Source organism: Gymnoscopelus microlampas (assembly GCF_963454915.1).
Source record: "Gymnoscopelus microlampas genome assembly, chromosome: 10".
Taxonomy (NCBI): Eukaryota; Metazoa; Chordata; class Actinopteri; order Myctophiformes; family Myctophidae; genus Gymnoscopelus; species Gymnoscopelus microlampas.
The window spans coordinates 49,579,172-49,605,216 of NC_139947.1; the positions used below are offsets into that span (position 1 = coordinate 49,579,172).

Here is a 26,045-nt window from a genome sequence, read left to right on the forward strand (position 1 = left end):
GTACAGTATATAAATGTGAATGATGATGATGAGGAAGATGAACATGATGATGATGATTAAACATGAAGTAGTTAACATGATGTACTGGATGTGGTGAACTTAAGGTGTAGAATTAGGCATCACATAACCAGTGGTGTAAAGTAACTAAGTGCATTCACTTAAGTGCTGTACTTAAGTATCATTTTGAGGTATTTGTACTTTACTGGAGTATTTCCAATTTTCAATACTTTTACTTCTACTCCACTACATCTCATAGGCAAATATTGTACTTTTACGCCACTACAATTATTTGAAAACTTTAGTTACTAGTTACTTTCAGATATAAATTATGATATTATGAAACATGCATTAACCACTTCAGCCCTATTTTATGCATAGGCTATATTTGAAAATAGCCGATCTACAAGCTCACAACGCGTCGCATCGCGACGCGTTGTGAGCTTGTAGATCTGCTATTTTCAAACATTTAGTACTTTTACTTTTGGTACTTTAAGTACATTTTGATACCAATACTGTTTTACTTTTACTCAAGTACATTTTGAATTCTGGACTTTTACTTGTAACAGAGTAATTCTATATTGCAGTATTGGTACTTTTACTTAAGTAGAGAATTTGAGTACTTTTTCCACCACTGTGTAACCACAAGTTATATGCCAACAGGAAATAATAGTAAAAAAAAAGCAGAGAACATCCTGAGGGCTGGGCCTGGCTCACCACTTCTCCTTACGTGCTGAAAGGAAAGTGGAACACTTTTGGTTGATGAGGCTGATGAGCATCTAGATTCTAACTTTTCTGCATTACATTTTCTAGGTTCCAGGCAAGAAACAAATGGATCAAGTACCAATCGTCAGCAGGTGAGCTTGATGTTTTGGTCACTATAGCCTTGAATCAAGACTGTTGGATTTATTTCATTGATTCTGACCCTCTGGCATTTATGTCAGAATCAACCAAAGACATCTATGACAGTCTTGATACAAGGCTAATAATAGGCTATAGGCCTAACATAAATGTTTGAGAAGTAGGCTACTTATAGGCTATAAGTAGCCTACTTCTCAAACCTTTATGTTGTTGAACATATATAGTGCATTATTTCTCAACATTGTTTTCCATTACTTAACACAGTGGACAGAATACAATTTATGGAACTGCAAATCCCTGATACAATGGCCGAGATGAATCCTGGTAAGTTATTTCATTTGGCCAAAATATCTTTAATATTATATAGCTATGTGTAATAACATGTAGCCTATTAGTCATTCATTGGGAATAGATTACTTACTCTTAAACTAGTGTTTAATCTTTCAAGTGTGGTAGGCTATAAAACCAAAAACGTGGCTACAAACTGGCTTGTTTAAGGGTCAGAGGTCATAGGTAGGACTGTTATAGTTCGTCATGAAAAGACACATATGTGTATCTAAGTTTCATGGCTAAAACATAAGTAGTCGTTTGAGGGTTCATGCAATTTACTCACATTTTAAGTTGCTCTGGATAAGTGCATAAATAGTACCTGAAATTGAATACTGTCAAAATGCCATTTCATGTTGCATGTCACTTTAAGAAGTGGACCTGCATTCATTAATAAAGTCATGATTTCTGAACAGTTTTCATATAATTCAAATTGGCGGAAGATCTAAAGGTCAGAGGTCGGCGTGAAACAATCTTTCCAAATCAGCCTGTTATAGCACCAACATGAGGCAGATATTTGCAAAACACATTTTTGCCACTACTCTTACATATTTTCTCCAAACCTCGAAACACACAGGGTCGGGCATGCATTCCCTTATTTGCATCGTTACCGACTAGGCCGGTGCCCAACACGTGGTACTTTGTATAGAAAACAAAGTAAATGTCACTATCCAATATCCATGCTACTGTCTTTTGTCTAGAGTATAAAAAAGTAATTGTTCAAATGTAAACAGGAGGCCAAACTGACAAATATTGTCTGATCTTGGGTTTGTCTTTGCAAAGATGGAGATGAAAGCAGCAGCAGATTAAAACAGGATGACAGTTCAGATGCAGATTCATGGGAGGACCTTCCAGATTCAGAGGAGGAACCTTCAGGAACAACTCACTGTAAGTAGTCGTTTGAAGGTTCATGCAATTTACTCACATTTTAAGTTGCTGTGTATAAGAGAATATAAATAATACCTATTGTGCCAAATTGTAAAAGTTTGTAAAAGATTTTTGATACTATATACTGATGAGTTTGAGCTACGGCAGCCCTATCTAAGTCTGTTGATAAGCATAACGGTTTGCCTTCTGTCTTGTGCCATGCCTTATAGGCAATAGGTCATAATACTGAAATTGAAAACTGTCAAAAGGGTTATGTCAAAACATTTACACAAGTATCTAATGACAAAATAAATGCTTCTTAGATGCAGCCGGATGGTTTTGTATTATCAATAGTAGGTAAGAAGAAAAAGTTGACGTTGAATTGAGGAAACTTATCTCATATCTGATCTGATTAATCTTGCATGTACTGATGAGCCCGAGTTGCTCATATCCTGTATTCTGTGGAAAACACATGCGATCTGTGACGAGAGACTTGACCACAAGGGGAAGGGTTTTTGGGGAGGTGTGATTTCCATGTATGTAAACAATTTCTGGTGAAAAGCTGCTGCAAATATGTGATGGTAAAATAAATGCTATTCCATGCATTATTACTTACACACCTAAATTATATTTGATTTATTGAATTTCATAATACATTTCCTTATACTTATATCACATTTCCTGCTATATCACACATTTTCTAGCACTAGGGGTGTGTGAATACCTTGCCAAAAATCACCATGAGATTTATTCCCCACAGATGGTTCCGGTGGTGGCCCACATTTGGGGTCCTGGCTTACATGAACTGGGGCTGGAGTCAGCTGGATAATCCATTCTTACTATTAACTTATTATGTCAAGAATGAATGAATTGAATTATTCGGTTCTATGTACAGGTACAGTATAGGCTACATTTGAAATGTGTGTGGCATGGAGTTCTTTTGTTCCCTTCCCTTCCAATTTTAGCTACCTGGCCTGGTGGAGACCTGCTCCGAGGAGCACTTTTTCTAGTTTTATACTAAATTCATACTGATACATTTCTGTTGTTTTGTTTGCCAGATTCCCGCATGCTGCACCCTGATGTGGTTTGTGACGGCTGTGAGGGAGATATTTTCGGGACCAGGTATAAGTGTACAGTGTGTCCTGACTATGACCTGTGCTCTGGCTGTCAGTCCACTGGGCTTCATGAGACACACATTCTGAGGTCCATCATTCCAGGTCAGAATATAATCATTGCTGTTGGCAGAAACCTCATCTCCATTATGTCAATTCTTATGTTTCCCCCTACCCCTCCCGTAAATGAATGTCCTACTTCGCCATAGTGTCACACAAAGGTAGCATAAATAGCCAACGTGCAAGCAATAGAGAGAGTCCTACTAGTTGGGTGACAATTGTTCGGACACTCGCGCCAAAATGATGCGGGCATGTATTGATCCCTTTTAAAATAGATACATAATGGTTTCTGAAAGTTGTTGGCATTCCAAAATAATGTCAGTGCTAGGACGCTGCAGCATTCATTTTGGACCGGTACTTTTGTTTCAAACTGAATTCTGTGAACAGCTACTGGAGGTGTCGCCAAAAAGGACAAAAATGAATGTTACATACTGTAGTAAGACTTTAAAGAATCTGTAGTCTCCCATTATACCCAGTCAGTTAAGATGTTGTTTGTCTTGTCTTGTACAGCCTTTGGTTCGCCTACATTTGGTAGATCTGGCTCTGCTTCAAAAGCTCTGACACATGTTTTCTTCTCCCAAAGATGCTGCTGCGGTTCCAAAGCCAGCATTCTCCTTCATGGGTAGCACCACCACCACCACCACCCCTGCCCCCAGTCTGTTTGGCAGCACCACCAGCAGCTCCACCACCCCGGCCCCCGGCAGTGTATTCGTCTTCGGCCAGCACAATTCAAATTTTTGGCAGCAGTCCAACTCCACCCCTGTGTTTGGTGCGGCTGCTAACTCCACTCCAAGTAAGTGGCTTTTTGTGGCATCCACAGTTTGACTAGAGTTTCCCCTCTTAAAGGATCATTCATAATGAAGAAACTGTTGGATTTCATAATGATTTGTTAAAGACACGGTCCCCACGGTATGAAATTCCTGGAAATATTTTGAAATCAGTCCTGGAAAAGGTTTTGATCAAGGTTCCTGGAATCTTTTTTTGGCTATGCATTGTGTTTGGCTATTGATTTTGTTAATACAAAACATTTTCCAAAACATGTATAACATCACACAAAATATTTAACCTAAGTAGTTTTTCACCGAAGGGGCTGCGTGATTGCAGCCTAATGTATACCGGAAGTGACAAAAATAACAGATCTACAAGCTCACAACGTGTTGCAGCATGATGCGTAGTTAGCGTGTAGATAAACACTTGAATCGTCGGTGATGAAGCGTAAGCAATTGAACTCATAGCTATAATATGTCGGTTTAGAAAGTGTTTTCTTACTTTTACGTGTGTGTGTGTGTGTGTGTGTGTACACACGTGTGCGCGCACGTGTGCTGAGCCAGCGTGTGCTGAGCCAGCGTGTGTGTGCGTGCATGTCTTTAAGTGGCGCATATGTTGCATGTTTGTGCTGAATTAGTGTAACTGGTTGCATCTTTGTGTGGCAATCAGCTGCAGCTGTTGAGGCCGTGCTCAAACATATGGACGGGCAGACAGACGGACGGACGGACGGACACCCGGACACACACACACGGTCAAGTGTAGGAGTGGTTGGCACCACTCAAGAACTGCTGGTGAAAAAAGCACCTGCTGCCAAAGGTGATATTCATGTACCGTATGTAATGTTAACCCATCCAATCCGAGAAAGCATCGGTATCATTTTAGACTTTAGCTATATATATATATACAGCACATACGTTTATCTAAGAACTGTTAGGATTTAGAAGGCGTTTGTAGAATGCATTACTTACACACTTACATTAGGTTTATTGAATTTCATAATACATTTCCTTAGAATGTATGTATGTAATCATGGTATTACATCGTTAAAGAGGTGGTGCCATGGTTTTGCACTTTTTCTGTTTTTCGTGTGTCTATGAGGTTGATAGAACTTCATTAAGCCCCCTGGTGGTGTTTTTATGGTGTTTTATGTCTTCTCTGACTATTTTGAGTTTCTACCTGGAGGCTGAAACCTTGAGGGTCAAACGTGCCAATAGAAAAACAGCACTTTAAGGACAGTAAAATTATACCCTCCCCCTCATTATCATAACACAACAGGTGTGGGCATGAGGAGGAGGAGGGACTAGGACAGGTGGGTGGTGCTAAGGTGGTGGAGGAGGTGCTAAGGTGAGAGCCAGGTATACTTAATGAACTGGAGGCGTGTCCACATAAAAACATAATTTTAACACTTTCTGTACACTTTTTTGAAAAAAATCTTCCTCCTAGTATAACCATAATACCTGATGATTATGTTCTAAACCTCATGTACATAATGTTTGGATGGATGTGCTATGTGTAAATTTGTAGATATACCTTGTTGTCTCTTTTTGATTCCTTCTTTTGTTCCCTTCCATTCTAATTTTAGCTACCTGGCCTGGTAAATACCTGCTCCGAGGAGCACTTTTTGCCTCGTGTCCTGACTATGACCTTTGCTCTGGCTGTCAGTCCACTGGGCTTCATGAGACACACATTCTGAGGTCCATCTTTCCAGGTCAGAATATAATCATTGCTGTTGGCAGAAACCTCATCTCCATTATGTAAATTCTTATGTTTCCCCCCACCCCTACCGTAAATTCATGTCCGAACCTGTTATGCAATACTCCTACCGATTTGTGTGAGGTTTGGAGAAAATCTGTAGGAGTAGGGGCAAAAATGTGTTTTGCAAATATCTGCCTCATGTTGGCGCAATAACAGGCTGATAAGGAAAGATTTGAGTAGAGGCTCTTCTTCGGCTTACCGGGAGTGAGCATGAATTATATGAAAAACTGTTAATTTCGAACTTGGGGGGTTTTAGCAATCTGCATGAAACTCTCTACGAGTGTGTTCTCTTTTTTTCCATTCAAAATAATGAAGTGGATCTACAAGCTTGTACCAGCTGCTATGCTTAGCTTATTTCTAAACCTCATGTACATAATTTTTGGATGGATATGCTATGTGTAAATTTGTAGATATACCTTGTTGTCTCTTTTTGATTCCTTCTTTTGTTCCCTTCCCTTCCAAATGTAGCTACCTGGCCTGGTGGAGACCTGCTCTGAGGAGCACTTTTTCTAGTTTTATACTAAATTCATACTGATACATTTCTCTTGCTTTGTTTGCCAGATTCTCGCATGCTGCACCCGAAGGTGTTTTGTGACGGCTGTGAGGGAGCTATTTTCGGGACCAGGTATAAGTGTACAGTGTGTCCTGACTATGACCTGTGCTCTGGCTGTCAGTCCACTGGGCGTCATGAGAGACACATTCTGAGGTCCATCATTCAAGGTCAGAATATAATCATTGCTGTTGGCAGAAACCTCATCTCCATTATGTCAATTCTTATGTTTCCCCCCACCCCTCCCGTGAATTCATGTCCTACTTCGCCATACTAGCCAACTTGCAAGCAATAGAGAGTCCTACTAGTTGGGTCCCTTGTTCGGCAGGCAGGGGAATTTGGTGAGATAGAATGAAACTTGCGTAGCTCCGCCCCCTCTTCTGTACATTGTCCGTCATTGGAGGTACTTAACCCCACACCCTATTCTGATTGGTCGATATTTCATAGTTCCGATCTTTTGCCATAATCTTTTAACTGTGTTCCTATTTGCGCAACTTTGTTAAAAATCCTTGTACTTCATTATAATTACTTCGCTCTGCACCTTGTTCTGGTTGGTCGATATTTGCCCCCAACGTGGACAGAGCTTTGACGGCCCGGTCATCGTTGCTTGGAGCTTTAATTAGGGCCCGAGCACTGCACAGTAGTGCGAAGCCCTATTGAAACTGCAATTATTATTATTTTCCCGATAATGAATTGCGTTTTTGAGGGGCAATGCGTACTCCAAAAGTTACGCAACATTGCACACACATTACCACTGGCACTGGTGAAAAATTACGTATTTCATTTGTTTCAAAAAGGGGCGTGGCCTAATGGCTCAATAGCGCCCCCTACAAAAGTTTGTGCTTCAAGCCCGACAATACGGTTTCACCTACATGTATAAAAATCGGTACACACCTGTATCATGTCACGACTTACAAAAAAGTCTCTTGGAGCCATGACCTAAACCAATCAGGAAGTCGGCCATTTTTAATTGATAGTGGCGTTTTTGTGCATTTCACGCCATTTTCACGGGTTGTACTTTAACAAACTCCTCCTAGGCGGATTGTCAGATCTGCCTCAAATTCGCTCAGAGTACACAAAAAACCTTAACGATGAAAACTTATCAAAAGCTTCAGTTTTCGTAAAACGGCGTGACTGTGGCGAAGCGTCAAACTTCAACGCCAAACAGGAAGTGAAAATAGCCGATCTACAATTCCTATTGGCTGGGCTTTAAACAGCCATAACTTCGGTTCTCAGCATGCTACCGAGTACAAATTTGGTATGTGGACTAAGACCACCAATAGGGACGAGCTGTAATTTCTGAAGCCCCGCCCCCTCTGTCTTCCTATTGGCTGGCCTTTAAACAGCCATAACTCGAGAAGCATTTATTTTGTCATTAGATACTTGTGTAAATTTACTTATGTTTTAGCTATTGCCATGACACTTAGATACACATATGCGTCTCCTCATGACGAACAACTATCACAGTCCTACCTATGACCTCTGACCCTTAGATCTCCCACCATGTTGAATTATATGAAACACTGTTCAAATCTATCTCCTCTGGCATTTTGACAGTATGCAATTTCAGTATTGTGGCCTATTGCCTATAGGGCATGGCACAAGACAGAAGGCAAACCGTTATGCTTATCAGCAGACTTAAATAGGGCTGCTGTACCTAAAACTCATCAAAGTATCAAAAAATATTCTTTTGTTCCCTTCCCTTCCAAATGTAGCTACCTGGCCTGGTGGAGACCTGCTCCGAGGAGCACTTTTTCTAGTTTTATACTAAATTCATACTGATACATTTCTCTTGTTTTGTTTGCCAGATTCCCGCATGCTGCACCCTGATGTGTTTTGTGACGGCTGTGAGGGAGCTATTTTCGGGACCAGGTATAAGTGTACAGTGTGTCCTGACTATGACCTGTGCTCTGGCTGTCAGTCCACTGGGCGTCATGAGAGACACATTCTGAGCTCCATCTTTCCAGGTCAGAATATAATCATTGCTGTTGGCAGAAACCTCATCTCCATTATGTCAATTCTTATGTTTCCCCCCACCTCTCCCGTAAATTCATGTACTACTTGTCACACAAAGGTAGCATAAATAGCCAACGTGCAAGCAATAGAGAGTCCTACTAGTTGGGTCACTTGTTCGGCAGGCAGGGGAATTCGGTGAGATAGAATGAAACTTGCATTCATTGATGTTACGTAGCTCTATGAACTGGCCTTTAAACAGCCATAACTCGAGTTTGCAGCATGCTACCGAGTACAAATTTGGTATGTGGACTTAGACCACCAATAGGGATGAGCTGTAATTGCTGAAGCCCCCACTGTCTCCCTATTGGCTGGCCTTTAAACAGCCATAACTCGAGTTCGCAGCATGCTACCGAGTACAAATGTGGTATGTGGACTTAGACCACCAATAGGGACGAGCTGTAATTGCTGAAGCCCCGCCCCCACTGTCTTCCTATTGGCTGGGCTTAAACAGTCATAACTCCGGTTCCCAGCATCGAATACCAACAAAAGTTCCTAGGTACACTTAGACGTCCAATAGGGACAGGCTGAAATTGCGTAAGCCCCGCCCCTTCTGTGTTCTTATTGGCTGGGCTTTAAACAGCCATAACTCCGGTTCCCAGCATCAAATACCATGAAATTTGCTAGGTACATATAGGGTGAGGCTCCAAGGTTATTACATCCAACTGAAACTAGATCAAATATCTAAAGCTAGATGTGGAGCGGTGGCATTTCAGTTACTGAAATAAAAATACTAATGAGGTTTAACTAACAGACAAACGAAAACAAACTAAAATCATAGAGAAATTGTCTTCAGATACATTTTTTGTCTGTGTACAGTATGCCTTGTATTGTGGGTGAATATGAAATGTACCAATTTGTTTTTTTCTTTGACAGTTTTAACTGTGAATGTACATTATATTTTATGATGTTTTGTTGACTTTTTATTACACCTTTTATAATCTCACCCCTGGAACAGAACCCATAATTTGCTATTATTATTTTAATATATATATATATATCCGCTTAAAAACGAATTGAAACTAAACTGAATGTATGGCAATCACAAATCATGTTCCTCCATAACAGATCCAGACATCAAGATGAACGTCAAGTTTGTCCAGGACACTTTCAAGTACTGGTACATCCCTGACATCACCAGGGAGCAAGGTGAGACCTGCAGCCTTTCACCAAGTAAAGTTAAAGCTGTACATTTTATTTCCTAGCCGAGATTCGAACCCGGGCCTCCTGCGTGGATGACAGCTACCGCTCATGTAAGATGGAATCTCCACTTGGCCAAGGGAGATATTACATTATGAGCGACCACCTCCAACCACCACAGATGTGCTAGCTACAATTTACGACCATATTTTGATCGTACCGGCATTTACGACTACACTAGTAGTCAGATTCATTAATGTTTTTTTGTAGGTGATTTGAGCGTGATGTCCGCCCGTTTTCAAGTCAGATCCGAGGCTGTCTTACCAGGGAGCAAAGCTTGCGTATGTCATTAGAATGCTTCATTTTCCATGCAAAATCAATTACAACAGTGCCAAACCTCAAATAATATAGTATGTGCCCAACATTTGTCAACACATATATATAAAAAACAAAAAATATGTCAAACGATGTATTGCTTGTAGCCTATGCATAATATAGACATGATGCAGATTCCACCGCTTTTTATTTATTTTCTAGGCTATCAGTTGCATTTAGAGCTGAATTATTTGGTCCCTCAGTCAGTGTGTTTGCCAGTGTCGGCCAAGCGGGCCATGTCAGCGAAAGTGTCACGTAATAATGAAAATAGGCTATGATGATGCTTTAATGTCACTGTGGAGGCTCAGACGCACCTCCAGTGTCCGTGCAGTATTCATTTATAATACTGTAGGCTACTGTATATTGATCACATACTTACTTACTTACTTACTTACTGCCCTTTATGCCGGCTGGCATTTAGGGCAGCAACAAAGGATCTCCACTCCTGTCTGTTCTGGGCCAGCGTCTTTATAGAACCCCAGGTGTGATGCAGGTTCTTCAGCTCTCCCTCCACTGTCCTACGCCAGGTGTTCTTGGGTCGGCCTCTCTTACGTTTACTGTCTGGTGTCCAGTGAAGGGCAGTTTGGGTGATGTTGTCCTGCTCTCTACGGATTACATGTCCACAATCCATTTCCACCGCCTTCTTATAAGGATGGTAGCCATGTTGTCCTGTTTACACAGGCTAAGAAGGTGTTGGTTGCAATGGTTGGAGATGGTTTTGGGACAGAATATTTGCTGTATTTTCCGTAGGCTTTTGGTGTGGAAGGTTGACAGTTTGTGGAGATAATTTTCTGTCGTTCTCCAGCATTCGGAACCACATAGCAGGGTAGACAGGATGCAGCTCTGGTACAGTCTCAGCTTGGTGTTGGTGCTGTACTGGGCCGACTTCCAGACGTTGTTAAGCCTCTGTAAGGTGTTTCTGGCCTTGCTGAGTCTGTTTGTGATGTCTTTGTCTGCACCTCCATCATGACTGACAACGCTGCCTAGGTATGTGAAATGATCTGTTGTGGGTAGGTTTATTCCATCTATTTGTATTGGTGATGTTCAGCATCATCAGCTCTGTCTTCTTCTGGTTGATCTTCAGAGTTCAGACCTACTTGTTTTTGCAAAGGTGTTCATACAACATGTTTTCTCTTGCAACTGCTGGTGTGTGTGAGAGAACAAAGCCACGTCGTCTGCAAAGTCGAGATCTTCCAATTGCGAGAAGAGAGTCCATCTGATGCCTCTTTGTTTGTCTTCGGTGGTTCTTCTCATCACCCAGTCTATGACCAGGTTGAAGAGCAATACAGACATAACGCAACCTTGCCTCACCCCTGTTTTGACTGCGAAACTGTGTTGACTATGTCCAATTTGGCATGTGAAGTTGTTATAGAAACTCTTTATGAGAAGAACAAGTTGTTTTGGAATCCCATATGCCCGTAGTATTCTCCATAAGCTGTCTCTGTGAATACTATCGAAAGCCTTCTCGAATCCACAAAGTTGATATAAAGTTGTCTCTGCCACTCTGTAGACTGCTCTATGATGTTGCGGAGGGTGAATATATGGTCAACACATCCTCTACCTTTTCGGAAACCTGCTTGTTCCTCTCGAAGCTGTTTGTCTATCGCATCCGATATTCTTTGCACGATAATTTTGGCAAGGATTTTGCTGGGGATAGACGCCAGTTGTTGCAGTTGCTTTCTTAGGGATCTTCACAATTATGCCTTTTGTCCAGTCATCCGGTACCTTCTTTCCCTCCCATATGGCTGTGAAGAGTGGCTTTAGAGCTTTAGTTGCCAGCTCTGGGTCTGCCTTGAACAGCTCTGCGTCCTGTCCAGGAACCTTCCCATTCTTGAGGGATTTGGTGGAGGAGATGATTTCTTCAATCTCTGGTGGTTCAACCTCAACATCAAGATCAGCCTTTGCTTCTTGTATATCAGCCTCTAATGTTGGCGATGGTCTGTTGAGGATTTCGCTGAAGTGTTCTGCCCATCGAGATTCTATTTCTGTTTCAGATGTAAGGAGTCGTGTATGTTTGTCCGTGATCCGGACAAACATCACGTGTCCGTGATGTTTGTCTGTGATTTATACTCATGTCACGCACATAGCAGATGTACAAGCTCACAACGCGTCACAAGTAGATTGAGCTTGTAGATGAGCTATTTTCATTGCGCAACACAATGTGCAAACAAATATATATCAGGCTTTTATACGCCACTCTACTTTTATCTACACCTCCATCCAACCTTTCTCCCCTTCAATGTCTGACGGCTCTCCTCTGCTTTCCATTGTTCTCCTGTCCGTCTCTCCTTCCCTCCCGCTCCTCCTCTCCCTCCCTCTCCCCCTCCTCCTGTTCAGCCATCAATGTGTTGAAAGACAGGGAGCCCGGGGCGTTCGTCATCAGGCTCAGTCGTTCCTTGCACGGGGCGTACGGTCTGGCTATAAAGGTAGCCTGCCCTCCTCCCACCGCCCAACAGAACAAGAAAGGTAAATACCACCCGTTTGATGTTCCAACCATGGATACTTCATCTTTCTGGATGCTCTTGTAGCTTGGAAAGCATGCATGTCACTTGCTTTCTGTATACTGTAAGTGTCCTATCCGTCCTGTCTGTGTAAGTGTCATATCCCTCCTGTCTATAAGTGTCATATCCCTCCTGTCTATAAGTGTCCTATCTGTCCTATCTGTCCAATTATGTATCCTATCTAATTGTTACAGTATCCACCATTTCTCAGCCATTTTGTGATGGTTCCTGTCTTACCTCACTTTGAAAGTGGCACAGACACTTTCAAAGTGACGCCATGTATTTATAGGCCGCTATACGTCACTAGCCAATCAGATCACAGTATTTCACCGTATTGTCACGTGTCACGTGAGGCTTGACCAATCGGTGTGTCATATTTAGAAAGTGAAAACAAAGTCTCCTGGCGGAGACAATAATAATAAACTAGAAAATGTGCTCCTCGGAGCACAGGTCTCCGCCAGTACTGTTCCTGATTAATCCTGTCTTACCTCACTTCAAAAGATATAAATGATCTTTTGATAAATGATCCTCGGAGCACAGGTCTCCGCCAGTACTGTTCCTGATTAATCCTGTCTTACCTCACTTCAAAAGATATAAATGATCTTTTGAAGTGACACACCTAGGGCTCTATTTAATCATGCGTCTCGCTAGCCAATCAAAGCACAGCCTTTCAACATATTGTCACGTGTCACGTGAAGCTTGACCAATGTTAGCTTGGTGGACACACGGAAGGACGACAACGAAAACATAGTCTCCTGGCGGAGACAATAAAAACATATATTTGTTTAAAAAGTTAAAGCTTTATAGTCTGATTCTGTAATTAGAGGGTTTGTTCAGTAACAGGGGTCTCCCCATCTATAAATACATTTTCAGAGCAGGATTCCAATTTTATCCAGTCAATTCAGTTTAGTAAATATACATTCCGTTGAAATATCAGAGGATCCATCAAAAGATGTGATTAGCAAATAAACTATAAATATATCAGTTGATAAGCATCTTTAATGTCCTCGTTTCCTGTTCCAGTTCCTGACATCACTGACGAGGTGTGGCATTTCCTGATTGAGACCAGTGCCAAAGGTGTTCGCCTGAAGGGCGGCTACCACCACAACATAGAACCCTACTTTGGTGAGTTCACATAACTTTACACTGGTGTTCCATAAATGTACCCAAATTATACATTTACAACATTTTCCAAAAATATCAAAAATAGCCTATAACTCTGCTTGTGTGTGTGTGTGTGTGTGTGTGTGTGTGTGTGTGTGTGTGTGTGTGTGTGTGTGTGTGTGTGTGTGTGTGTGTGTTGTGTGTGTGTGTGTGTGCGTGTGCGTGTGTGCAGGTTGTTTATCGGCATGGGTGTACCAACACGCCATGACTCCAGTGGCTCTGCCCTGTAAACTGATGATCCCCATCAAAGGTCAGTATCATTTCCTACTATGGGGTGCGTTCGGATATCACTGAGCTCACTGGCCAATACAAACGAAATACGTGAGTGCCCTCCTGGTGCCCATTTCCGAACGCACCCTATAAGTCAGGCGTACTACTGTATGTCATAGCATGCACCATACACGCAAACTTTACCCGGAAATTCAAATAAATAGTACAGTAAATGCTGCATTTATATAGCACCTTTATCCAAAGCGCTTTTACATTGTGCATTACATTAACCCATTCATGCACACCAAGGCACTTGCACGGTGCCTTGCACTTAGCGGCTATCAGACCCTAGCAACCACAGGTTTACCCTAGAAACCACCTATTAGACCCTAGAAACTGCCTGTTAGACCCTAGCAACCTCATATTAGACCCTAGCAAATAACTGGGAAGGGCCATGGGCAGTTCTTTTATGAGGAGGAGGAGGGACTAGGACAGGTGGGTGGTCTTGTAGGAGGAGGCGAAGGGACTGGTTCAGGTGGGAGGGGCTAAAGTGAGATACTTAATGAACTGGAGGCGTGTCCACATACAAACATAATTTTAACACTTTTTTTGAAAAACATCTTCCTCCTAGTATAACCATAATACCTGATGATCATGTTTCAGGGGGGGGGATCACTGAAAATCACGGCACCCCGTCTTTAAGTAAACAGCACTTTTACACTGCACTGTCCATTGTCAATTTCATACTCACTTGTAACACTTTTTTTCAGGATGTTATTTATGTTTATGTTGTTATGTTTGTGCTTTTTGCCTTACCTGTTGTAGGTGGATATGTGCCTCCTCCCAGGCCTACCAATCCTAAGCCTGGCCCCACTCCTCAACAGTGGAAGTACGGCTTAAAAGATTTCATGCTATATAATGCCCCATCAGTAACACATCACATCATTCATCATTACTAATGTTGTCCTTGGATATATTTAAGAATATGAGACCCACACAGTCACTGTCTGTGGCTCTGTGTTGGCGTACTGGGCATAGATATAGAAACCTAGATACCTCATTGGCCTCTGCAGTTCATTGGAGCGACCTGTATCGCGGCCGCCATTTTGGAGAAGGCAAGCTTCCTGACTACTGGCCAATCACTGCGCGTCTTTTCCGGGACTTGTCAGAATCTAGTTGTATAAAAATATCCCGTTATATTTTTATACAACTAGATTCTGCCATCTACCTTTATATGTCTATGGTACTGTGGCTCTGTGTGGGCGTACTGTGGCTCTGTGTGGGCGTACTGTGGCTCTGTGTGGGCGTAGGCTTACCTCCCAGCTTTGGCGCACCTGTCTATGGTCACCTCATCTCCCTCAGTTGACGCACCTGCCGGCTATCAACTCATCAACCCTCACAGTATTTGAACACCATAGACATATAAAGGTAGACGCCTCCTTCGGCTCTGAGGCATTGGTATCACGGGGGGCATTTTAGCGTAGGAAAGCTTCCCTGAAGCTTCCGTGTGTGTCACAGAAGGGGGCGTTCAGTTGGCCAATCAGAGGCAAGTGGGGGCGGGACAACTAGATTCTGACAAATCTTAGAAAAGACCCACTGTGATTGGCCAGTAGTCAACGCGCTGTGAGCGCTGTGATTGGCTAGTAGTCACTTTGAGTGTCCGTTTTCCTAGGCGAAAATGGCGGCCGCGATACGAGTTGCTCCAACGAACTGCAGAGGCCAATGAGGTATCTAGGTTTCTATATCTATGTTGAACACTGGTCTTCGCTGCAGTCATCACCAGATCATTGCACAACCTCCCATGGTCCTAGTGTTCCCTGTTGTCCAGGGGCGCAGCCATGGGTGGGCCTGGGTGGGCCGTGGCCACATAGAAAGCTGGCCCACCCAATCGATTTTGCAAAAAAAAAGAAAATTGGAAATGTTTATTTAAAAAAAAAGTATAATTATTTTTTTGATAAATCGGTAAAATTAGGCAAAAATAAGAATTAAATAATAAATAAAAACATCCCCAAAATCCGCCCAATAACCGCACATTTTCGTGCGCACGCGCTCACGGGTCGAGGACACATCGTGCCCACCCGCTACTGCCTAGGCCAGGGGTTCCCAAACTGTGGTGCGCGCACCCCTTGTGGTGCGCGAGCGCCCACCAGGGGGTGCGTGACCTGCCATCTAGGCAAACCAACCTAATTGGTTTGCCTAGATGACGCCCCGGGGGGGTGCGTCATCTAGGTCAGGATGTAATAAGGGGTGCACAGCTAAATAAGTTTGGGAACCGCTGGCCTAGGCCCAGCCTACAGTATACTAGCGTTCTGGCTGCGCCACTGCGGTTGTCTAGTTTGGTCCTCAAGATTCTTGCCTGCAACTTAAACCTTTCTCCTCTGCTTCAGAGCCCAGCTCACCTGTTCCACTGCCTGCTTGTTACCTGCCTGCCTGCTGCCTGCCCAGACTGCTCACCTCGCTGGCCTCGTTTCCACGCCACCTCCCCCAATCTCCCATTCACTTATTGTGAATAAATAACCGTTACCTTGCTCCCTGTGTTTGGCTCTGCCTTTGGGTTCACCTGTTAGCAAACCGTGACAACCACAGCCTTTTGACTTAGCATGAAGAATATATAATATTTGTTATTATGTCATGTCACTGTTGGTAGTATTCCATCTATAAGTGAAGATGCTGCCCGGGAGGCCTTTGTCCTGTATGCCTCCAGTCACTGCTGCTGGAACAAGTCACCAGCAAAGAATGGAGTCATAACCGACATGGAGGCATTCAATACGTACAGGGTAAGCATACAGACGGACTGTAACTTAGTTGACGATGCGTGACTTCAAACTAATAACTCATTTATTTTTCACCACTTTATCTAAAGTTTAACCTGGAAACGTTCTCCGAGAAGAGATCTACAGAGTGGAGTGAGGAGCCATACCACGGTACAGTTTATCACCCAATGGATCACACAGGGATCTGCCTTCTTATTTTATCTTTGTTATGAGTATGGCTGTTCAGTACCAATAAAATACACAATTTCTTTGTCCAGGCCAGCGAGTGGATGCCCACACCCAGCCACCTCCAGGACTTTGGGAAATCACCACCAAATCCCCCCGATTCTTCCACGATGACATGCAGGTCATCAAGGTTCCTAACACTTCCTCAGTGAAGGTAACGCAAGTCCACTTTCCAAAATTATGTTTGGAGAAAAAATGATATAATGATATAATTACAAGGTTTTTTTTGCTAAAAAAATATTCCTGATGGAAATCAGGAATATTCCATATTTCTGATGGGAACATGTCATCTCCAGATCTGCCATGACTGTATGGGGATGGGGAGGAAGTCTTGTGAACGCTGTGCTGGTGCTGGGAACGTAAGTCACTTTGTGAAACATTTGCTTTGGGAACGTAAAGGTAGCTCTCCACCGCACCGCACCGCCGTCGGTGGCGGTAAGCGGTGTAAAGCGTCTGTTGCCGAAAATCTTTTTTAAGATGTTTTGTTTTTTTCAGACAAGAAATGGGGAGAGAGAGAGAGCTGGGGAGTGACACGCAGCATAGGTCGTCTGGAACAGGACTTGAACCCGTGACATGCTGTCAGGCTGCAACAGTAGCCTATAGGTGTCTGTTGTTGACTGGGCGGGGGGGTACACTGTCGTGTTGTGTCGCAAGTTGTAGGGAAGCGTGCGAAATCTAGCAGCGAGCTTGTTGTTGAAAAAGACGTCAAGCCATAGGCTATTTTTAGCATCAGGTGCTTGCAACTTTTTTTCACACCTTCTAAACCGACTGATTTCATTGGACTGCAGTCTGTAGTAATTAGTAGCAGACTGCTGGGTGGAGAGCTACCTTTAGAGCAGCGGTTCTCAAACCTTTTCATGTCAGGGACCCCCAAATTGATTGATACAGCTTGCAGACCCCTGTTTAAGCTCCGTAAGAGAACATTCTTACGGTGTGGCTCTATAGCAGTACGTGGTTCACAACCTTTTTCATTTCAAGGATGCATTTAATATGCATACGGCCACGGACCCCTCATTTGATGCAATTGTTTTAAATCTCTGGGACCCCAATCTACACTGTAAAATTGTCAGTGTTCATTTAACTCTGAGACAAATGGAACCAAATGGACCTGCAAGGGTCCATTTGGTTCCACACACTCTCTGAGTTACGGTATAGACTAATAAGGGTCCAATTGGTTCCTAACTATTCATAATTTGGCTGGGGACCCCCTGGAAACCCCTCAAAGAGCCCTGGGGGTCCCCTAGACCCCACTTTCAGAACCAGTACTGTAGAACAGTGGTTCTCAACACTGACCTCCCAGGGGCCCTCGAAGGGGTTCCAGGGGGTCCCCAGCGAAATCAGTTGAACCACTTTAACCCTATATACATCGGCTATTTGAAAATCACAGCACACAGATCACACAGGTCCCTCACACTAAATATTTTCAGATGGGGTTCCGCGGCCAAATCCATATTAATATGGGGGTCCTATACATGAAAACGTTTGAGAACCACTGCTGTGGAGAGACATTAACCAACTCATCACCTTGGCTATGTTTCAGACTGGCAACCCACATTATTGGCCTATCAAGATTGAAATCTGAACAGCAATAAAAGGGTTAGTTCACCCCCAAAATGACTTTTTCTCTATCGATTAGTCACCCCATGAATTCATGGATGTTTTTGTCGCATTGCTAAGCCAATAATTTGATGACCGGCAGCGGTTCTGGTATGAGACACAAAGAGTCTCCTTTGTGTCTCCTACCGGAACCGCTGCCTACCGGTCCACTGGTCATCAAATTATTGGCTTAGGAATGAGACAAAATAAAACATTAATTCCCCATGGGGTGACTAATCAATAGAAAAAAAGTAGTTTTTTGGGTGAACTATCCCTTAATTTATTTATTAGCACAACATGTATGATATTCACATACACAGTATATGACTTCTTTCCATGGGAAAGAGGCGACAGATTGTTGTTGTGCGGGTTGAGGTAAGAAACCCTAGGATGGCTTAATGAGATCATTTGCTTTTCAAATTTGAACCCCGCTCCTATAGGCGCTTTTAAATCTGAGTCAAATCTGGCTTAAAAGCTGTGTCTCATTCTGGACACTTGGACACTGAATCCTGATTTAAACTCTTAGTGTCACTTACTGAAAGAAAATAGCAGATCTGCAAGCTCACAACGTGTCACATCGCGGCGTGTTATGAGCTTGTAGGTCGGCTATTTCCGGTGAATGACACCGTCGTACAATAAAGCATTACTTTATGGTCGTTAGGTTACCACGTACAGCAACCAATGCAGATAGGGTTGAGGATGTCTGAATACACAAATCCAATCTGATTTGAGAAACCAATTGGATTTGTTCGCAGTCTTAACAAAAGCCTTTGTGAATTCTTGTGTCCATCAGCAAGTGTGTTGTGTGTGCAATGGGGCCGGTGTGCGCATGGTAAATGTCAATTATGACACGACCGTGATGCCATGCAGTCACTGTAGCGGCAGGGGGAGAGTACAGTACGTATCTGAGACGATCGCATCGATTACATTGTTGGCTTTGTTTGGCCTTTTAATCAGGTTGTTAAAGTTAATTGTTTTGTGTTACAGCTGCACTTGGTGCCACGGCCAAGGCACGAGAATCTGCAATACATGCTGTGGACTACGACGACTGTTGGTCTTCAGAAACCTGATCGTGACATGGTGTTGTACCTTCATGATTCATTTTAACAGTGCTTGATATGAATAATAAAGCCTCAGTTAAACTTGGTTTCACGCCGGTGTTGTGCACCAGAAACAGCAGATCGATAAGCTCACATTGCGGACACACTGTGAGCTTAAAGATCGGCTATTTTCGCCGCACGGCTCGATGTGCAACCGAGTATAACTCAGGCTTAAAGACGGGGTGCCACGATTTTCAGTGATCCCCCCCCCCCCCTAAAACATGATCATCAGGTATTATGGTTATAGGAGGAAGATTAAAAAAAATAAAAAAGTGTACAGAAAGTGTTAAAATTTTGTTTTTATGTGGACACGCCTCCAGTTTATTAAGTATACCATTAAGTTGACCCTCAAGGTTTCAGCCTCCAGGAAGAAACTCAAAATAGTCAGAGAAGACATAAAACACCATAAAAACACCACCAGGGGGCTTAATGAAGTTCTATCAACCTCATAGGAAAGACAGAAAAAGTGCAAAACCATGGCACCACCTCTTTAATGCTACAGTGCCACAAAGACCATGGTCCTTTGTGGTGGTTGATATAATATAAAACGTGCTTTTAATGTGTTTTTTTTATGTACATTCCCCCAGGCAAAACAACAAAAGTTACTATACTGTCGGGCAGTCAAGCGGTCTGCAGACTGAGAAACTCAGCAAGGTGTCTGGAAAGGAGATGTTCAGAGACACTCAGCACCTGGTGAGAGATGCTTAGATTTATATTGAGAAGGACGCTTGTGGAGCGTTTAGTGGTGGTCATGTCTTTTGGTTTCAACAATCATACTCCACATGATTTAGGTATATCCAGTAATCAGGGACGTGCACAGATAGACTCTAGGTGGTGCTAGAGCACCTGCCCTTTGCCCTCTTGACCAGAAGTGCCCTTTTGAAAAAAAGAAGAAAAAAACGTGTGTTTTTTTTCAGTTTACAGCAGGGGTCTTCAACAGGGGGTCCGGGACCCCTAGGGGGTCCTCAGAGTTACTACAGGGGGTCCGCCAAATCTTTATGTGATATGATTTTTCTTTTTACCATAACCACTCGAAACCTAGCATCCCTTTTCTGAGGGGAACTTTAGCCAAAAATAGCAGATCTACAAGCCCACAACGCCTCGCAGCGCGAGGCGTTGTGGGCTTGTAGATCGGCTATTTTTGGCAAAGAGGAATAGGTGTAGAGGGAAAAAAGAGCAGACCAAGTAAACTAAAAATTATAATTTACTTGAGCACCTGCCTCTCACAATGTCTCTGCACGCCACTGCCAGTAATGCTTGAATCATACTCCATATGATTTAGGTAAATCCAGTAATGGGATTCCCTGACCGTAAAGTGGTGCGCGCCTCGGAGCGGCTGGTCAGTGAACACCAGGGGAAGTACTCCCACAGTGGACGACGCATTCTACAGCAGGTAAAGCAGTTGTCCGTAATTGTCATGCCAGGTTGACTTTGTTTGTTGATTTTTTTTTCTTTTTTTCCTAAGTGTTAAAATGTTAAAGCTCTATATTCTGGTAGTTATCATTGCTTTGTTTAGACTTTAGAGCATACATGGGTAACTGGTGGCCCGGGGGCCACCTTCACTTAATGCGTCCCGCAGCTTAATATCGGAATTATTGATTTCACCTGTTGCAATTGCAAACATGACCCGCTTTAATTACTTAGTCTATATTAGTAGCTTAATGACTAGAATTAAAATTATATTGTCTTTTTTATGACCAATGTATTTGTATTTAAGTTCATAAAGTTAACAAAGTTAGCATAAGCATAACATGAAAATGTTACTTTTCAAAAATGGCAAAAGAAAATTCAATTCAAAAATAGCATATCTACAAGCTCAACGCGTTTTGAGCTTGTAGATTGGCTATTTTTGATACTTTTGTGTGATCTAAATGGCAAAGTATGGCATTAATTTACGAAAAAAAAGAAAAGAAACGGAGATAAGAGGTGTCTGCTGTAATGGCCTGACGAAAATAGAAGAAATTAAAACACTCCTAATTTCTACTACCCTCGATAGTTTCAGCAAAACCTATAAACCCTATGAATTTAAACCTAATAAGTGTAGCAGTGCCGTTGCACCCCAGATAGCGCGTGCCCCGCGCCGAGAAGTCTTCAGACCAAATGTAGCTGTGAAACTATTAACCTCTCTGCACTTAGAACACACTCTAAAATGCCTATTTCTATTTATAGTAACCTCTGTATGCACATTTTGTCACTCACCCAAGTGTCCGCTGATAAGATCAAACGGCTCGTATGAAGAAATCCTCTTAAAACTTCTCTCATAGAAAAGGGTTTTTATTTAACACTCAAGCTAATACAGGCTTTTAGCAAAAATACAAATATATGTATGAAAAGGCAGAATTTCTGATAAGACAGACAACAGACCCCTAAGCTCTATCTCCTCATTTCCTAAATCTAAGGTGCCTGGCACAGGCAGAAAAATATCCCCAAATTCAACTTAATTCAACCAAGATACGGGCAATGCCATGAATTCTTGTTTGAATGTTAAATCTGGATAATATTCCTCAATTCCTGCGAACTAAAGGCTACCTAAGATTAGGCGACCCAGCAATCGGTAATGCTAGGAGCTGACAAAATTCTCTGTTTATTCAACCAGATTATGGGCAATGCCAAGGTCCCAGTCGAATACAGCAGAATTACTCGATGATAGCGATAAATCACTATCGCTCCCCGCAACCTCGTTGCAGTGTGGCCGCCAAAAGGAACTAATCAGAGAGAGCTAAAAATGGGAGAAGTTCCGCGCAAGGCTATGTCCGTCGCCCAGTAAAAGGCACAAACAAGTGACACCTCACACAAGCTTCTCTACCAACCCCCCCCCCCAGAACAGAGATATACAGCAGTATTTATACAATTTTGGCTCCATCCGACACACCAAATATGGGATCGCCTCCCTCCGGATTAGATCATTTCAGTACCTAAACCTTATATGGTGCCGATTAGATTATTTCAATAGGAAAAACCTAATAGGGTTTTTCCTTCTACCAGTTAAAACATTTCAGCTGTTGACAGGGCAAGTTGGTCACGTGAGCAAAAAGTACAGTTTGTAGCAAGTTATTGCGTATGAGGAAGTTGTGGCTGTGGTGTGACTGCTGGCATCAAGGAGCAGAGCTGGTGTCCACAGCAACAGTGAGTTGATTTAAGCAATATTACACGAGAGGGTGTGCTTTACCGTCATTATTGGCACGCCAGTGATGCGGTCAGGAACGAGGCGCAGCCGAGTTCCGCCAGCATCACTGAAGTGCCAATAATGTAAGGTAAAGCACACCCTCGAGTGTAATATTGCGATTATACAACAGTTACCAACAAAACACATCCAAATGTATTCATATTGTGGGGCAATTCATAATAGAAATGTTTCGCTATTATGTTTCCCTGTAAAGAGAAGAGTTTATTTGACTGAGACAAAATAGTCCCTGTAGCAGCGCTCTGAGGCACTCAGAGCGCGCAGCTGAGGCACAACACCGCTGATTCCAGTAGGCTATATGCTCCGTCGTACGAAGGTATCGCGCGGCGAAAATAGCCGATCTACAAGCTCACAACGCGTCACGTTGTGAACTTGTAGATCGGCTATTTTATAACATACATTGGACTGTTAACGAAATGGGAGTAATTTTACTTTAACACAGGAGGATATTTATACAGTATGGATGTTACCATTGAAATAAAGCACACTTTTTTCCCAGTTATTCCTTTTATTATAGGATTTTAGGCGATTTAGGCTACAACATACATAAACATAGTCCATTTTGCGTAGCTGTTTGTTCTCCGGTGGGTCAGGATACTCTCTGTTTGTTTTCGTACCGCACAGCTGTGCCATATATGGTCTAAGCAGGCGCTGACTGCAGTGCGGAGTGATTTATTAATGTGATTCGGCCCGTGCTATGATGCTGGTTTGAAGCACGGCTAGAAAGCTATTTCAACCAATCAGATTGCTTGGTCGGAACTACCTGTTGTATAATGGCCATCCAACACCGACGTTGTCGCCCCCCGCGCTTGTTCCTCTTCTTCAGCAGAGCGTGTTGCTGGTTAAGGTCACCCAGCTGCCGCGGGGTCAACAAAGGCCGCGGAATGACAAGGCCATATCTTAGCCCCACCATGTCACTGCCCGACAGTATATATGCAATGTGGCCCCCTGGTGTGAGTGTGGAAATATAGGGGCCCTCTCCATCATCAAAGTTGCCCACCCCTGCTTTAGAGTGTTTGTTCAGTAACAGGTGTCTCCCCGTCTCTCCAGCTGAGCTTTATGCTAAACGGCAACTACATTATTTTTTTGTGGGAATTACCAATTTCAAGATACCATAATTTATCAACTTGTGTTCCGGTTCCAATTTTGTCTGCTCATTTTTTGGTTTCATCATTTCACTAGAACAAACACTCTTCTTTAGCAATCATTCCTGTGAGAATATAGAGCTGTTTAACCCAAAAATATCAATTTTCAGTTTACAGCAGGGGTCTTCAACAGGGGGTCCGGGACCCCTAGGGGGTCCTCAGAGTTACTACAGGGGGTCCACCAAATCTTTATGTGATATGAGTTTTCTTTTTACCATAACCACTCGAAACCTAGCATCCCTTTTCTGAGGGGAACTTTAGCCAAAAATAGCCGATCTACAAGCCCACAACGCCTCGCAGCGCGAGGCGTTGTGGGCTTGTAGATCGGCTATTTTTGGCAAAGAGGAATAGGTGTAGAGGGAAAAAAGAGCAGACCAAGTAAACTAAAAATTATAATTTACTTGAGCACCTGCCCCTCAAAATGTCTGTGCACGCCACAGACAATTTGACAAAAATATCACTTTTTACAGCATCTTTAAACGTTGCAAAGTGAACTGATAATTCTCATTTTGTCTACAGCGTCAAACTATCGAGTTGATACCCATCACCACGGTGACCTACAACTGGAAAAGCGGCTCTCACGTATACTATGTCTATGGGAATGAGTTGCGAGTTAAAGCTGACAGATATCCAGCCACATGCTGTTGCACTGTCATGTAACTACACTGGGCATTAGTGCCTTTGTTTGCAGACATACTGTACCTGCTGTGGTGGGAAAAGTATTCTTGAAATTGTTGAAGTAAAAGTCAATTAATATATCAATACTGCAATGCAGAAATACTTTTTTTTTTTACAAGTAAGAGTCCGGTAATCAAAATTGACTTGAGTAAAAAGTATTGGTATCAAAATATACATACATAATATATATATACATATAGTACCAAAAGTAAAAGCACTAGTTATGCATAATAGCCCGTCTAAAATGTGTAAAAGTCTTTTGAAAATAGCTGATCTACAAGCTCACAACGTGAGCTTGTAGATCAGCTATTTTCAAATAGACAAAGTTTAAATAGGGCTGAAGTGGTAAATGTTTGTTTTGTAATAATAATCAAAATCTACAAAGTAACTAGTAACTAAAGTTTTCAAAAACTTGTAGTGGAGTAATAGTACAATATTTGCCTCTGAGATGTAGTGGAGTAGAACATTTGAAATACTCCCATAAAAAATCCTCAAATATGTACTTAAGTACAGTACTTGAGTCCACATACTTAGTTACTTTCCACCACTGCCTACTTGTCATTTTTGGAGTAATCAAATGTCAAAATACTGTATACAATCAATATGCCACTATTTAAATAAATTCTTGTACATGTAATTTTTCAAGAGTAATCAAGTGTTTAATATATATCGATCAATATGCTTCTGTTTTTAAAATAAAGTTTTATATTTGTCTTTCAGGAGTCATCAAGTGTTACAATAATGTCAATCAAATGTACTATTCTGAAATTAAGTGTTTTATATTTGTGCTTCTCTGTATTTTTGCACTCATGTATTTGTGTCATTTAAAGTTTACTGGTTGCAGCATGAACTTGTAATTGAAAAATAAAAGGGAATCTTTTCATCCATGTTTTGTTTTTTATTTATTGACAAAATATCAACATTACAATTACAAATAACAGGACAGAATGCTGTTACAATACTGGAAAAATAAAGGAAAGAAATACAAAAATGCATTAAATAAGCTTGAGGTTATAGACTTTAGACCCACGGTTCTCAAAGTGGGGTCCGCGACGCATGGCCAGGGGGTCCGCGAAATATTTCACAGATTAAAAAAAAACAAAAACATTTTTTTGATTAAAAATATGTTTTGATTATTATTTTTTTATGGGGGGGGGGGGGGGCTAGTGAAAGTTGCTTAAGTTCTTACTGTAATGGTGTATGTGATATGAAATGTGAGCTTACAATAATCACAGTAATCCTTAATCATATTCCATCATATTCAAAGGCTTTTGCAGAGAAATGAGACAGACTCCAGTCACTTTCAAATTAGAGCGCTGCTGCGCTGCAAAGGGCAGGTGTGTGTGTCTGTTTACAGCTGGCGCTCGTTGACGCTCGTTAATGTTATAGGTATCAGAGGCAATTATGCTTTTGCACTGTCAAATATAGGCCAACATCTAATCTAAGATTAGTGGGACTCATTCAAATGACCACCAGTGAGTCCCGGGACTCACTTCATTGAAAACCTAACAACATCAATGTATACATATTAGATGTATTAGATATGTATTAGATATTACATTGGTAAGCTATTTTATTTGATTAGATATGTGATGTTGTTACCTGACAATTAGTTGACTTTTGGTGAAAATATATGGTATATA

General features: G+C 42.2%; 2 protein-coding genes across 3 annotated transcripts in view; both read left to right on the top strand.

The window, feature by feature from the left end:
* Positions 1-26,045, top strand: part of LOC311053857 (protein SSUH2 homolog) — a 54,603-nt gene that overhangs the window by 15,032 nt on the left and 13,526 nt on the right. The window contains exon 14 of one of the 2 annotated variants that reach the window (XR_014601692.1): positions 24,528-24,686. The exons of the other annotated variant lie outside the window; for it this stretch is intronic. The gene's annotated coding sequence lies outside the window, so the exon portion shown is untranslated. Of the gene's footprint in view, positions 1-24,527; positions 24,687-26,045 lie in introns of those variants that run through there. 2 annotated transcript variants of the gene reach the window in all.
* On the top strand, positions 841-24,534 carry LOC311053856 (protein SSUH2 homolog). The gene is made up of 15 exons (XM_084069592.1): positions 841-854; positions 1,123-1,182; positions 1,969-2,073; positions 4,662-4,808; positions 8,106-8,264; positions 14,526-14,589; positions 16,348-16,477; positions 16,564-16,624; positions 16,732-16,853; positions 16,996-17,058; positions 19,089-19,192; positions 19,283-19,375; positions 19,983-20,088; positions 20,678-20,788; positions 24,244-24,534. Exons 2-15 carry the CDS (start codon positions 1,140-1,142, stop codon positions 24,382-24,384), a joined length of 1,449 nt encoding a protein of 482 aa, XP_083925718.1. The 5' UTR covers positions 841-854; positions 1,123-1,139; the 3' UTR covers positions 24,385-24,534.